Source organism: Grus americana, chromosome 10 (genome assembly GCF_028858705.1).
Source record: "Grus americana isolate bGruAme1 chromosome 10, bGruAme1.mat, whole genome shotgun sequence".
NCBI lineage: Eukaryota > Metazoa > Chordata > Aves > Gruiformes > Gruidae > Grus > Grus americana.
In genome coordinates, this window is record NC_072861.1 from 13,199,732 (window position 1) to 13,216,389 (window position 16,658).

General features: G+C 38.9%; 1 protein-coding gene across 1 annotated transcript; it reads left to right on the top strand.

Moving 5' to 3' along the window:
• The first annotated feature begins 1,477 nt into the window (after positions 1-1,477).
• Positions 1,478-15,948, top strand: GATM (glycine amidinotransferase). Its single transcript, XM_054836366.1, has 9 exons — positions 1,478-1,571; positions 1,982-2,197; positions 7,741-7,936; positions 9,113-9,303; positions 10,611-10,748; positions 11,029-11,193; positions 13,054-13,117; positions 13,220-13,336; positions 14,932-15,948. Exons 1-9 carry the CDS (start codon positions 1,503-1,505, stop codon positions 15,042-15,044), a joined length of 1,269 nt encoding a protein of 422 aa, XP_054692341.1. The 5' UTR covers positions 1,478-1,502; the 3' UTR covers positions 15,045-15,948.
• The last annotated feature ends 710 nt before the right edge of the window (positions 15,949-16,658 follow it).

Sequence of the window (16,658 nt, forward strand, 5' to 3'; positions counted from 1 at the left end):
AAGTTCTGCAGGGTAAAGCATGCGTGATATCATACCAACTAAAATCATTAACTTTGCTCTGAGAAGTATGTAAATTCATGAAGGGAGAACTCGCACTGGCCTATTTCTCCTGGAAAGGTGTAGTGTTTACCTGCGCCAAAAAGGCAAACTGCTGAATGATTAATTACTCAGTAGAATAAAACTTGCTTACTCGCATATTGAAGGCGTTTTTAAACTGTAGCTGATTTGCTGATTCTAAGACCTTAGCTTATGTTCTAATATATGTTAACACTAGTGATGTTTACCTTTCTCTTACTATACATATGTCTGCTGAGTTCACTAGCACTACCTGTGATCTTACATATAGAAGTAATGTTAAATACCATGTCTTTTCATAGCCGTGCCCCACTGTACTAGCTCTGGGTAATGAAGCATAGCCTGAAGGAGCATTGAACAAGGCTGAAGAAATGTTAGGCACTGCATGGGTGATAAAAGCAGAACCAAAAATAGTAAGGTTGAAAGAAAGACGCAGATTTTTTACAACAGAGTAACTCAGGCAAATATAATTTTTGCTATGTCTGCTTTTTGCTTTTGTAAGGGAAAATCAAATGATTGAAAGTGAACTTATATGCAAAGTTGAGAAAATGCAGAATAATGTATCAGGCTAAGGGGGATATACTAAATACAAGTAGAGCTGGTAGCAAAAACATTTCTCATTGAAGGCTGCAGTTTATTGACATAGAAGTATTTCTGAAGATACTTCTGTTGATTTTATCATGGAGAGATTATGCAGGGGAAAATAATTAGTCTACTAGGAGCTAACTGGTTTAGGTTTTCATTTTAAGATGACTTTTTATCATATCACAATTTGAATTTTGAGAAGCCAGAATTTGAAATAAAGTATCTGGGATATTCTTGAAATACCCCTTCAATAATTCTTAACATGAATTACTGGAATTTTTGGTAAAATTGAATTTCTTTTGTCTGCTACAGGTTTAATGAAGAACATGTATATTTGGTGACTAAAAACAACTGAATGATGCACTTCAGTGCACTTTTAAAAGAATTTTAAACCTGACTGTAAATCTTCAAAGACCAATTGCTGCTAAAGAGCCACTTGTGGAAATGCAAGCCAGGTATGATGAAAGAAGCCGTCAGACAGCTTTGGGGATTGCCTCATCCAACTAGATTGCGCGTCCTGGGTTTGCAGCTGCTCTTTCACCCCTACTCGCGGCAGCGCCGACCTGTCCCTAGAACCGTGAGCGCGGGGGAGTGGAGCGGAGCGGAGCGGAGCGGAGCGGAGCCGTGCCGTGCCGTGCCGTGCCGTGCCGGCCCCTTCCCGCCGGGCTCCACCGCCCAGCAGCGGCTCTACCCGGGCAGGCAGCTGCCGCCCCCGATATGGGCTCCGCGCCGCTCCACGCTCCCTCAGCCAATGGGCAGTGCGGGGGGCGTGGCGGGCCGCTATAAAGGTGCCGGGCCGGGCCCAGGGCGCGGGGCGGTTTTGTTTCGTCTTGCTAGCAGAGATGTTGCGAGTGCGGTGCTTGCGGGGGGGAAGTCGGGGAGCCGAGGCGGCGCATTACATCGGCTCGCGGGTTGGTGCCGCGCAGATCCCCCGCCGGGCTCGGAGGGGGCTGGGGTTGAGGATGCTCACCTCGGGAGGAGGTCCTGCGTGGCCCTTCTGCGCTGGCGGGTGTGGGGTGCTCCGAGCGATGGGGGACGGCTATAGGCTTCTTTGACTCGGGGTCACCTATGCATTCTCCCAGGTCAGCAGCACGGAGTTCGGTGACTCCAGTTGCCACTGTCAATGCTGTGCTCATATGCCATTACAAAAAAATTGTCCTTGAAGTATCGAGTATGGCTGTAACAAACAGCGTGTTTCTGTTAGTGCTCCAGATAATGTAGATTGCCTTGGGATTACAGGGTAAGGCACTTGGGGACTAAACCATTGATTTTTTGCCTTTTGTAAGGGAAACCTAATTTTCATTCTTATTTTTCTTTTAAGCTTGGAAGAGTCTTTACAGGATGGGTGCAGCGATCTTTCCAGAGCACCCAGGCAGCTACAGCCTCCCAGAACACCTGTGCTGCTGATGACAAGGCTACTAGCCCTGTGCCTAAGAACTGTCCTGTTTGCTCATACAATGAATGGGACCCACTGGAAGAGGTCATTGTGGGAAGAGCTGAAAATGCTTGTGTCCCACCTTTTTCCGTGGAGGTTAAGGTAAACAATAAGAAAAACCCTTAAAGAGGAAATAATGAGATTTTTATAGATACGGTTTGTTTAAGCTTTACAGTGCACAAGGTGTAGTGTTTAGTCTTGAGGATTCTTCTTTCAAAGTATTTGCTTACATCTGTGAAACTCTACAGCATAGCCATGTTGGTGAGGGATTTGCTTTTTTATTTCCACTTTCAACTGAATTAGCTGTTTTAACAGAAGTCGGTAGTAGAGACAATCTCTAATATGTGCAGTCTGCTCTAGTAATAAAACCCTGATGCTATCAAAGTACACACTCTAACTTTTGAGATAGTTGGTAGAACTGATGAAGGTTTAATTGGGCTCAAAACTAAGTAGGGCTACTGTTTGATAAAAAGTGTAGTTTTCTACACGATAGTCTGAGGAAGACTGAGTTCTATAGCTGTAGACTAGCAGGACCATTCTGTTTAAATAGCTCACTGCAACTCTTATGTGCTACAGGAAGTATTGTATGGAAAGACATACTCCTGTATTTTTCAGGGGTATTCTGTGCCTGAAACTACAACAGCAACCTAAATAAATCCACATTTCTTTGTTGTCTGAAATGTTGTATTTTAGAACAGGAACACTCAAACAATGGGCTTGCTCCAGATTTTTACTGTGTGTTTTACCTGGGCTTTAAAGTTGCTGAGTATGTGTTGTTACCTGCATTTGTGGGTATGATCTTGAATCGTTCTCTTCCAGTGTCACAGTACAGTACTGTCTCCAAGGCAGCACGTAATCTGTGACTATCATAGCAAAATGAGCTGGCATGCTACTTCTGCTGAAGAGACCTTAGTAAAAATTTAAAGGATATCTTGACAAAGTTGACCAGAAGACCTTGGTTAAAAAAAAAGGGGGGGGGGAATTCTTCTGATCTGACGTTGAAGGAATGGCAAACAAAGATACTGAAAAAATGTTTAAAGTGCTGGAAATAGTAGTTTAGAGGGAGTTCAGGATGTACTTGTAGAGAAGTCTTCTCTTCCCCTAGCCTCTTTTATGTTTGTGTATTTTTCTTTAAAATCTGAGCTATGATTGTGGGCAAAAGTGGTTGGAGGAGTCTGAATGAATTACTGCAGTTTGGTAGTTCTAATCCCCAGATAGAAGAATAATAATTTGATTTATATTGGGACATCTGAGATGATATCTTGGCCCCAGTGAGTGTAATGAAAACTTTACTACTGACTTCATTATGACATTTATTTACTCCTTGAAAGCTGAAGCTCAGCTACCAACCTCTGGAATCCTGTTTCATACACTCCAAAAATATTCTAGCAGCTTCAGAAAAAGAAGTGAAATGAGGATTGGCATTTCTAATATACAAGTGTATGTATGTGCGTTTATGTACTTAAAACTGCAATAATGAATGTACAGAAAGAGTAAGGAAAAAACACGTCTAACTTTTTTACATTGTAACATTAAATGAGGCAAAACTCTGTAGTGACCAAGGGCTTGCTTTAATGTCAGAAAAAATACTCTTTCAAATGTCCAGTTTGCTGAAGTGTGACATGGTATACAGCTAGTCTGCTTCTATTGTCTATTAAGACGTAACTAATCAAATGAGGTCAGAACTTCACTTTCTGTTACATGCCATATCAAAAGCTCAGTGAGGAATGCCAAAATATAGGATTACCTCTGCAATTCAAATACCTACTTGGGGTTAAAGCATGCTTTAGCTTTGCTTTATGTAAACTGTCAAATCTAAAGGATACATTGGCCACAACAGGTAATATTAATAGAGCATGCCAGCTGAGATGTGGTTTCCTCTAGTTTTCTCTGCTTTTGTTTGCTGTAGAAACTCCAACGGTAGCTTTACCTGGTGGCGTTGCCGAATAATTGAAACAGTAGTCCAAATCCTACCTTGCCAATACTGAAAGATACAAATAGATTCAGTTATTGTTCAAATCGCTGTGTGGCTGAAAGGTAAGGTGTGTATGTGTGTGTTGCTCCAGTGTAATACAATAGCCAGAAATCCCTGTTACTGTCCCTGTAAGTAGCAAGACCAGGGTTGATGTGTACCACATGCCTTCTGCCAAGTATGAATGAGGGTCATTGGTTATAAAAACTGCAGTTTAAAACTAGCAAATTTGAGCTGTATAAAGAAAAATTGAGGCTTTGGGCCTGAGATGCTTTAAAAACACACATCTAAAATTAAAACAGTTTGGTAAATACTCGCTTTGAGGTACTTCTAAGTTTTGTGTTTTAAGACTGTGTGCATGTTTATTTACAAAATATTTAAGTGCCGGAAGTATGACTGCATTCAGCACCCTCTTGTACATTGAGATGTGGTTTTGGTATACACAAGTCTTTTTGCTGTGATGTGGGAATGATGTGCTTGGCACAAGAAGGAGGAAGGAATGAATTGAATAGGGAGCCCTACATATCTGGTGAATATTAATGAGCTGACACTTTATTGCATATCCTTTTGGGAGCTTGAAATGGGTTGTGTAGGTTATGTAGAGGTAAATACACTATTGGGAAACATGGGAAATCTTTAGTAGGAGGTTAACAACTACATTAATTAGGAAGGTGCCCTTTTTTGAATTAAAACTTTGGTCAAAATTATCACAGTTCACATGTATTCTTCTGAAGCAGTTGACACTTAGTCAAACAGTTAAGCGTTATAGCTTTGTACTCTGCAATGTTTTTCAGTATATTTTGTGAATAATAATGCATTTTTGGTGAAGAGGTATTAATTACCACAGATCATTATATCTTGAGTGAGAAGCTGGGGGGTGTGTTTACTGCTGAATTAGGCAAAAAGCATTTTGATCTGAATTTCTGTTTCAATGTACTAAATTTAATAACTGTCATTACTAGCTTTAAGGTACATTTCGAGTGTTAACATTGTTAATTATTAGGCACAACAAATGTTTAAAATATGTAGCAACTATAGAGAGTAATTCTGCTGTTTCTTAAAGACAATCTTTTCTTTACAGCATACTCTTAAATTTCTTTCTGAAAAGAGAGTCTTTCTTAAATGCTGCTATCGTTTCTCAGTTACTCTTAAACAGTAGGTTATATGGTACATTGAGATTAAAGTTCTTTTCTATGTCCTGGCCATGGTGGTACTTAAACAGGCTGAAATGAGTTGTATGCGTATGATCAAAGGGGCCTAAAATACCATTCCTGAATTGGTATGAAATAGATGTCAGAGTCTTATGCCCTTTTCCCAGTTATTCAGAAGGTAGGGAATGTGAGTGGTGTTAACCCTTACTCTGCTGTAACTTTAAGGTTACACCATCATATTAGTGCAACACAAGTGTCATTTCCAGGTTTGAAAAAAAAGCAGTACTAGAGGACACCTGGTGAAGAGGGGAGCTGCACCTCTTGGGAATTAATAGTATTCAAATACATCATGGGTGGCTCTGAAAATAACTAGCTTTACTCCTTAGCACAAATTTGTCTCATTAGCAGAACAGGTTTCCATAGGAATGCTAGGCACTTCATGTGATCTGCATGTGACTTCTGAACAGCTGGCAAGTCTGAGGTGATCAAATTACCCAAGACCTTACTTAAAGAAAAAGAAAAAATTCCTTCAAGAAGGATGGGAAGAAACTTCAGTACTGGAGGAGCAGGATGGCCATGCTGAGACCTTTGCCTGGGCTCTCTAAATAAATGTTAAGGATGTCTAAAAGGTTGAATTTTTTCTTCCTTCTGTTTTACCTCTCTAGCATAGGGCAAACATTCAGAAATAGTAGAGAACAGAGTAGATAGCCTGGCCTGTTAAAGGAGATCAGGCATGCTTTCAGATGAATGCTGTTGTCTGCTCGGGGCTCACTGACAGTACTGGTACAAAAAAACGTCATTGCATTGTTTTTGTCCAGAACATTGCTTTCTGGAAGGTAGTCGGGACTGCGGCATCAGGAGAGAACCTCATATTTAGAAGGGCAGGTTCTCCTGCATCCCATTGCTGTCACTCATGCTGCCTGAATGAGCAGAACTCTGGAAGAAGGAACACCTGACCTCTTGCTCACCTGATCCTGACCCTTTCTGCTGTTGTTCCAGAAAGGCTCCATATGTACTTGTTCCTCTGTCATGTTAGTGTTATCAGAGACCCATCAAAAACTGCTGGTTTCACAGCTTATAAATCTGAATGAAGTACTTTCAAAGATAACTGAAGCAGCATCATTTGTTTTGACTATATGTCTGGATTTTCTTAACCATGAGAACTATGACATTATTTTGAATTAGCTTTTAATTTGAGAAGACTATCACAGGATTCTATTCTATGATTTCAGGAGCAGAGGATTTAAGCCTCTAAATGATTTAATCCAACCCTGACAGGTGAATTTAATATCTCTTGCATTTTCTAGACTGCTGCTGTATCTGAAGTATGGCCCCTTCTGTTACCTGTACTTGGGATGACTTTAGAATTCCTGATGTCACCACTGTGACAGTAATGCAGTGAGGTTTTTAACAAGGTGGCTACAGATATATGCATTTTGGAGATGAGCTCAAGGTTGTTTTAATTTAAAAACATGTCTGCTAGCCTTATTAAATAGAATCTATAGTGTTTGGTGTGTTTGTACAGCTCTAGTGTAAGAAGGACCAAATCTTTCATGGCCACTTGGCAATATTAGCCACTACATACTAACTGAGGTGTAATGTAGTCTCTTGGTTTTCATCTGTGTTTTGGTAAATAATGAGACTTTCTGTAGGGCTATGGCTAAAGAGGGGAACACACATCTAGAAATATTTATTACATTTTTTTATAATAGTATTTCCATCAGTAGAAACAGGTAATATAAGCTGTTGCTCTGTCTATATCCAAAAATATGAGGAAATGAAATATCCTGAAAATCCCATCTAAAAGTCAAACTAAACTTGCAAGTGGGAATGAAATGTGTACTTCTCCACATTCCAGAGTAGCTTTCCCTTTTTTTCTGCTGTTCCTTAGAGGACTTTTTTCCTTGGGCATCATGCTACATGTATAGTCTGTCACCAGTACTGAAGCTGTCTGCTAGTTCAATGAGCCTGCTTAGCACATACAGCTGAAACTTAACTTTGTTACTGTATGTAAGTATTCGTGAGGACATCAGCCATTCACAACTAGTCTAAGACCTGCACTTACGTAAGTCTAATGACCGGACACATGCACATCATAAAACATCTGAGTGAAACCTTACCAATAGTGCATATAAATAGAAGTAGTAAAGACAAAAAACAAAGACAGCAGAGTGCTACCAGGATAGGGATTCTCAAACAGGAATAATTGAGCATTTATCTGAAGCGTTGACGCTTCTCCCTTCCTTCCCTCTCCCCTGTCCCCCAACCTCATCTGCCACCCTTTTATTTTAGAAGACTCAGCAGGACATTAACAATTCTTAGCAACTCTTCAAAATATTGTAGGAATCAAATACAAAGCACACTACAACATGTTAGGGCCATAACATGTACAAAACAATAGGAAGTCAGTGAAAGAAGAACAAGAAACTTTGAGCATTAAGAATTGTGTCTTATGCATCTATTTCACTCTGTCAAAATAATTGATGCTTATTCTTTGTCACTTACCTGTCCTTTTGTTTTAGGCTAACACATATGAAAAGTATTGGGGATTTTATCAGAAATTTGGAGGCCAGAGCTTCCCCAAAGACCATTTAAAAAAAGCTATTGCTGAAATTGAAGAGATGTGCAATATTTTGAAAAGAGAAGGTGTAATTGTCAAGAGACCTGATCCAATTGACTGGTCTGTGAAATATAAAACACCTGATTTTGAGTCTACAGGTAAATGTTCTCCAATTGTTGAAGGCCTTGTCTGTTTAGCTCTTGTCTGAAACATTTTAGATGTCATCCAGCCTACCTTCTTGCTTGGAGCAGGATTATTGCCAGTGCTAGATGAGGTCAGTGATGGCTTTATGTAGCTATAACTTGGAAAATCTCCAGGGATGGAGATTCTGCCACCTGGTTTGCTGACCTATTTCAGTGCTGCATGGATTTCCTAATGAAAGATGTTTTCCTAATACCTAACCTGAACTTCCCACACCAGCATCTGTTGCCAGATTCCCTTGCTGTGTTGTCACTGGCACTACCAAGAAGTGTCCATGTGTCATTTTTAATGGCCCTGAAAGTAGCTATATGCTGTTAGCTATTTGTGCCCTACTTGCCACGTGAAATAAGATGAGGTCACTCCACTTCTCCCAGGTCGTGCGCTATAAGGCCCCCCTGACTGTCTCAATAGTTTAAGATGGATCCAACAAAAGGCTATGGAGGCCAAAACTGGAAACCATTTTCCAGGAGGATCCTCACTAGTGTCAAGGAAATTTGAATGTCTCTACTGGCCACAATCCTCCTTGTATTTGCAGTGAGAGCATACTGGCTTATACTCAGCTTTCCATCAAGCATAGTCTCCAGGCTCCTTTCATGTCAGATATGTTCTAGTGGAATTCACATTCATTAGTGAACAGATAATGTTAGTGAAAAGTCTAATGGGACTGCTTCCTGCACTAGTTTTGTGTTCCATGAAATTCTTCTTCTGTGCTATAACTTTTTGAAAGGATGGCATATAAAGAAATGAAGTCCACTTGGAAAACTTGCTACCTATCATCACCTCTTAAAGTCATCTGAGTAATTCATAAGCGTTTGTCTAGTTAATTTCCATTAACCAAATTATGAAGTGGAGGCTTGTAGATTGTGGATGGCTTTCATCTAGCTGTGAACATGTTAGGAGTGAGGCTTTGTATCAAAAGTTTCATGTATTTTGAACAAAAAAAGTCACTTTGAAAACTTGCTGAAGAATGTAAGGACCTCAAATTATGTGTTGGTTTCCTGACTTTGCCAAAGATGCTCTTTGCCATTCTTTCGGATAGACATAATGGTAAAAAGGAGGGTGAAAAGTGAATAAACTGAAAGAGCTGAGAAAAGCGTATTTGTCTCATAGGTTAATGGCCTTTTTCCTTTCAGGTATGTATGCAGCCATGCCAAGAGACATCCTGTTGGTGGTGGGAAATGAAATTATTGAGGCGCCTATGGCTTGGCGTGCTCGGTTCTTTGAGTACAGAGCATATAGACGCATAATCAAAGATTATTTCAACTGTGGTGCTAAGTGGACAACTGCCCCCAAACCCACAATGGCAGATGAACTCTATGATCAGGTATTACTATCATTTTTCTTCAGAACTTCAGTTCTGGTTATATAGAATTTTGTTGATAGTTTCAACCTGATATCTAGGTTTTGCAAAATTGAGGACACACACACACCACAATTCTGGAAACTTCTAGTTTTTCTACTGTATGCAAATATTCCATAGCCTTTCCAGCTGAAACTGAGTGTGTGCAATTAGGGAATAAGAAACAGGAAGTTTCGTGTATTGAGTTCAAGTCTGCTTTGAATTGTTTTGATTACTGGCTGTAACTTAGCATTACTAAAGAGGAAGGAATGCTAGAAAGCCATCACAAAGATTACTTTAAAGAATTAAAATTCCCTGAAGAATGCCCACATGTCCTGAGTTTATCAGGAAAGTGGGAAAGAATATATATTTTGTAATAGAAAAAAACTTCATAGTCCTTGTTTTGCATGATGATTAGTATTTTGAAAGTTACATAAAAGGAATAGTGGAGGATCTAAACTGCGGGAATTTACCTTCCAAATATTTAAGTGAATATTTTCTTAATTTTTTTCTTTTGCAATAATCTTGACTCAGACAATTTTGGTAGTTTCCTATAGACCCCCAAATGCATTAGAACCTTGGTAAAAGCATCCACAATAAGTGCAGTAAAACTGGTTGTGGAATTATTATAACTTTCTGGGAACACTGACATCTTATCAATGATGCGAAGAAGTCTTTGTTAAACAAAATTACCTTAGAATAATCTGTCAATATTAGGAAACTTCCAGAGCGCGTTCTAAAGTATAGAAACTACTTATCCAGTAGTTTTTATTTGCGCTGTTTTTTACACCTCATTTGTTCTTAATTGCATTGTATCATTCTAAAATCTATTTAAACTCCTGAAGATCTACCTTCTAGTTTGAAGTGCTGCTCCATTCTAAAATGTGGAAAAAGTAAGGAGTCTATCTTTGTTAGGAAATAGCATGCACAGCAGTATTTTTGTCACTGTGCAGTGATTTGTTGGACTGAAACTCTACTGGTAATGAATAGTTTTGATCCAGAAGTCAGAATATTATAGAGACAGGGCTCTGAAGAGCAATTAACTTCTTGGTATAGCTGTTGTCTCTTATAATCTATTCTTGAATGTACTTAAAACTTTTTACTTAAACTTCCACACTTATGCTTACTTTTTTTTTTCTAGTAACGAGTAACCAAACCACTTCCAAGGAACATACTAGCTGTCAATATAAACATATTTTCTTAATCTCAAAATACTCTTCAGTAGCACATAGTTTGAAAACTTTCACTTACCATCTCCAACCTGAAGTTGTTATTCCTTTTTCTATAACTAGGATTATCCAATCCGCACTGTTGAAGACAGGCATAAACTGGCTGCTCGGGGAAAATTTGTAACTACTGAATTTGAGCCATGCTTTGATGCTGCTGACTTCATTAGAGCTGGAAGAGATATCTTTGTACAAAGGAGCCAGGTAAACAAAGGTTTCTTCCAACAGTTTTGGCATCTATCTTAATGATTGATACTTATGTCTTTTTAAATTCCTGAACAGCACTAAAATAAGAGTGTTTACAAAAGTTGCTATTCGTAGAATGTCTGATATACAGGATGAGACAGCCTTTAGCTGACCCCTTAGCAGTAAGACAATCTATTATTTTGGCCTTAAATATTTATTTAAATAAAACCTTAGACAAACTAAGCTTGGATGCAGTTTGTATTCTAGCATAGTGAAATTTACTTTGTCCTGTCTTCAGGTTACAAATTACATGGGCATTGAATGGATGAGACGACACCTTGCACCAGACTATAGAGTGCATATAATATCCTTTACAGATCCGAACCCTATGCACATTGATGCCACTTTTAATATCATTGGACCTGGTCTTGTGCTCTCTAACCCAGACCGTCCCTGCCATCAGGTAAGAGTGTCACAGAAAGGAAAGTGTTTTGTGTTTAAAAATGACTCAGCTGCATTGGGTCCCTGCTGGATAATTGCTAATCCACAAGTTTACTTTGTATACACTTGAATATTAAATTATTGAATTTAAATAGTGTTCAGTCAGTTGTTCAGGAACGTAGAGATGTATTTTCATCTTGACTCTAGAACTTTCTCAGCGGTGCAATGGCCATTGTTCTCCCTCAGTTTCCTGCTACTGTTCTTTGTGCTCTCTTACTGTGGGGCTAGGCAGATGTGTTGTGTGTTCCTCCTATGTACATGGTTCAAATATGGTGGAAGTGTTCTGTCTTGTAATAATGTAGTATCAAAGCAAGTAAAGAGGTTACACTACTACTCTGAACGCTTCTACTAATTAAATATATTAATTGTATCCAAGGAGGAACTGAGGGTTTTCTGCTGCTCAGATGAGTAATCCCCTTTTTTTATTCCTGTTTTGGAAGCCTCTCCTTTGGTATTGTTAACTGTACCAAGGGCAGGAGGCTGGTAATTGCTCAGGCATTCAGCTTGGAATAACTAAGTGAGAAGTACTTTTTTTAAAGAGTAGGAAAGAGGAGAGACATGGTTCAGTATATAAAATGTACCACTTTGAGAAAAAGCTAATATTGCTAAACAGTGCAATGGGATCAGAAAGTCTTCCAGAGAATAAGAGCTCATCTCTGTTACAGACATGTTATTGTCAGCGCTTGAGGGTTTTTGTGAGGAACCCCGTGATTTCAGGAACTGTACAACCACATGGCAATAGCTGAGCCGATACTGAATCAGTAGGATAGAGCTGGGTGGGGCAGAGATTATGGAACCATGTACACAGCATAGCTCTTAGAAGCAATATTAGTCTCTTCTCAGCAAGTGGCTTCAGTGCAAATGTCCTCCTGTAATATCCATTACGAGAATATGATTTTTAAAACAACCAGTCTTTTCCTCCCCTTTTCCCTTCCCCTTTCATAGCCTTACTTGCAAGAGGATGCTCTTAGTCTCCTTGTGTTAAACTCACATTTTTTCATGGAAAACTTCTGTCTGTGTAGATAGAAAAGATAGATGCAGCTTTCTTTCATTAAAAACTGATTTGGCAGTTCTGGATGACTGGGAAATGGGGGGTGGTTGTGTGTGCGCAGGTGAAAGGGGGCTTTTTTTTTTTTTTTTTTTAAATCCTGGCAAGCCGGGCTAGTTATTGAGTTTTCAGAATCGGAGCTCTACCTAGTGGTAACACTTGAATAAAGAGCTCTTCCAGTATTCAGACAATGAAACTGAAAACTCAATTCTCCTTAGCCAAATTATCCTCCTCTTAATTACACAATTAAGTTAAAAATATTAGAGACACAAATTACTCCCTAGGATGCCTTTATTTTGTTCCCTTTGTTAAATAAACTGCATATTTTCTTATGAAGCATGATGCAAACGTAATTTTATGTGGTATTTTTGGTGGGTTTGTTTCTATAAATGGCAGTATAATTCATATCAATGACTCTTACAGTCATATGGGAAGAAATAATACCAAAAATAAAGAATTTAATACTCTTGTGCTGTTACTAATATCTTTACTTCACAGGCTCCAAACTGCAAGTGCTACCTTTTGTCTTTAACATATCTTAGTATACCTAGCATATACAAAAACAGTAAAAACAATTGCTAGTGGTATGCAAAGTTTGAAAAGGCTTTCAAAAATGCTTATATGAAAACTAGGTTTGTAGGTGGAAATTGAATGAGTAGTGAACAGATGGAAGGGGATGTCACGTATATTGAAGTAGGCTGAAAAAATGTGGCATAGGCTGGAGGACATAATTTGAAGAACCCTGTTTAGAATCTAATTAAATTGCTCTTTCAGATTGAGCTCTTCAAGAAAGCAGGCTGGACTGTGATTCGCCCCCCAGTGCCACTCATCCCAGATGGTATATTCACTCTTTCTTTTCTACAAACTCCAAGACTATTCATAAGAGTATTAATGTGGGGGCAACATTGGTACAGTAGAAAGTTCATTCTCATGTGTTTAGATCACCCACTGTGGATGTCTTCTAAATGGCTCTCCATGAATGTCCTAATGCTGGATGAGAAACGTGTGATGGTGGATGCCAATGAGACATCAATTCAGAAGGTGTTTGAAAATCTGGGTATGTCCTAACATATTTCAACATATACTTAAAAAAAAAAAAAAAAATCGTGATAGCAGCTATGGCACATCAGGATGAATGGAGTGTTGCTTCAAGTAGCCAAAGCAGCCAGCACTGGAAAAGGTACTCAAACAATTGGATTAGCAAGTAAGAATCTTTCAGTGATTTATCTCCTGAATACTTCAGTCATATGAATGTGGACTTCTTGCATCTTGTGCCCCCTACAGCTTGCAGCAAATAAAGGTACGCATAGCAATTAAAGTTACTGCTAGCATGCTTTTGAGTTAGCTTTTTTTAATGTAAAACTGTCCATTCAGTTTGGAGGTCAAAATCTGTCTTGGAGAGGTTGAGTGCATGTATTGCTGAGTGATGTTGAGCTGGCTATCCCTCAGTGCCAAAATGCTTTCAGATTTTTCTAGTTTTAAACTCATTGTACTTTAAACTGTCAAATTAAGACCACTTAACTTGGGTATTTCTGCTTGTTTATGGAGAATCTCAGTCCTGTGAGATGTAACCTCATGATAGGGTGGAATTCCTTTAGATATGCAGTGGCAGGAGAACTGTAGTTGAATATAAAATCTGAAAGTCTTATTATGCACAGTTCACTGCAAAGAATAATAATACAGACTTAAAAATCTGAACTCATACGGTTAATCCAACTGCTTCCATCATGCTGGGAGGGAAAGATGTAGGTAGATCTACTTGTGGCTCATGGTTGGTTAGTAGGAGGGTGACCAGATTGCTTGGTGCTACAGCCAACCAGCTATTGCTGCAGGATAAGTACATGGTGATGCAAAAGTTGACAGGGTAGAAAGAAGACTGGTGAGTACATGACACATCTTTCACACTTGAACTTCACAGTCTGTGTGAGTTTTTTAAATAAACTCCTGTAGTCAGTAAGTTCCTAGGACTAAGATGGGTCTATTGGGAACAAAACTATTGCTGGCCTAGATGATGGATTCTACTGAGCTGCTCCTGAAAGTACCAAGAAGCAAAAAGGCAAACTTCATAACAGAAAAGTCTTCTGATACTAGTCCATCTGTCAGGACTCTGTATAAGCTAAGCCACAGCTGAAACATCAGAGCTGAAAAGAAGTGGGAGGAAGCTTAACCTAGGTAGTAAGTATAACAGCCTCTTTCCCCTTTCGGAGAAGGAGGGACTCAGAGCTCTGTACTTTGAATGCTTCTGTTCTTGAAAGAGCCCATTCAGTGTCTGAACCATAAATGCTCACACAGATTTATGTAAATGTGCCCTGGTCATACACTGTAGCAGAATTTCAGTTAATTCTTCACATACTTCAAAAACTGAATTTTTCTTTTTATTACTGGCACATCCTAACACATCAAACACTGGCTGTGCTCCAGGCACTGTATATTCCTGAGGGTATCACTTGGAATAAACAAGCCAGCTATGTTCCTAGCTTGTTCTCTGCCTAGAATTTGGGAAAAGAAATTCTTAACAAATGAGTAGGAAATACTTTCCGTACTTGCATCTAGCCTTATGATCTGATAAAGCATTATCTAATGTCCTGATCAAAGCTTACCACGTGAATTTGAGATTTTAATTTTAAAGTATGCAATTTATGTTTCTTGCAGGCATTTCTACAATTAAAGTGAATATTCGCCATGCCAATTCACTGGGAGGTGGTTTCCATTGCTGGACATGTGATATCCGCCGCCGTGGTACCCTGCAATCTTATTTTGACTAGTTGTAAGCCAGATAAGCAGCAACTGTTCAGCTTCTAAAATAAGCATAGGAAATTAACAAATTAATTTCACTTTTGTTAAGACGACTGCGTGAGCTCTAGTGCTTGATCAGTGGTGTCCTTACAGCGGTCTGGTAAATGATTTATTCTTACATACTCTTTACTTTCAGCAGTATAATTGAAATTACTTCCATCAGCAATATAGGTTTTCTGGCTGGCTTTTTTGAAAGACATCCTTCACCTATGAAGCCTTTTCACATTGGCTTTGAATGTAAAAACTTGACAACATAGCTAAAGGGTCTTGCTAGAGTAGCTTGGCCACTAATATTGGACATCTACCTCTGTCTAGTACTCTATCAAATAGGCAGCTTGAAATGTTAAACTTGAGTAAACATTTCTTATTCCTTTTAATCCGTCTGTTATTCTAATATGGTTCTTATGGAACCAAGTAATTTTATAATGTTTTTCATGTTGAGCCATACAGATATTTACAGAGAATTTCCAGTATGATCTAACTTTTAAAACATGTTCACTACTTGATATGTCTTACTACATTTTCTTCTTCTGATGCATTTGTCATGCATCTGAATACTTTTTATATTGCTTTTTGTATTACTGAAATTGGTTTTATTTAACTTTTTAAAGTTTACAAATGATAGCTAATATTCTGCTTGTACAGGTTTCACTCTGAATTGTTTACATAACTTTAAAAAAAAAAAAAAGGCAAAACAAAACCCCAATAACAACCCCCCTCTAACCCTAAACCTCTGACCTCTTACAACCCCTTCTTCCTCCAACTGTAGCAGATACAGGAAGATGTATCAAACATGCCAGATGCTGTGAAGGAATTTGCGTATTGATTACTGAATATGTACTTTTTATGCTAATAAAGTTTTTGCATTCTTAATTTGTTTGCCTTCTGAAAATAAGTAAGCATGAAATGTCTGGATGGGTAGATGTTTGTAGAATACAGATGGAAATACAAAACACACATGGGTGTTTTTTCTGTAAAATGTGTAACATCTCAGGCCCTTGTATGCTACAGAAAATCCTTGTATGATACTGTTCATATACTGTGTTTCTGCTTCTATTTTGCACAGAAGAATGAATGGTGGGGGAAAGTAACACTAATAGATGTTTCTTATCAAAGTGTGGAGGAATCTATTAATTCGTACAATGCAGAGCACCTTGATAGAAAGGGTCTTGCACAATCAGATGTCAGGCATAACATGCTCACATATCAGCTAGCCATGTGGCCATATTTTTACCTAGAGCTGGGTAGAACTAAACAGGTTATGTATCAACAATATAGATATGCCAGACTGGAAGAGCTAATGAGACCAGGTAGAGACATCCATGTCTCCCTTTAGAAATCAAGCCTCTTTAGACAATGGAAGTTCATCTAAGTCTTTCTGTAACCAGGCTTTGCTTTCCACTATTGACAATGGAGCCAGACAGCTGGGTAGAGGAGCATGCAGAGCAGGTCATCTTTCCCATTGTTCTGCATGCTGTAATGCTGAAGTGATGTCTGTGTGTTCGTGCTTGCCATAAGATATCACAACATACAGCGGAAACCATTAAAAACTCTGGGCAAATGTGATTAGTAGCAGGACACAT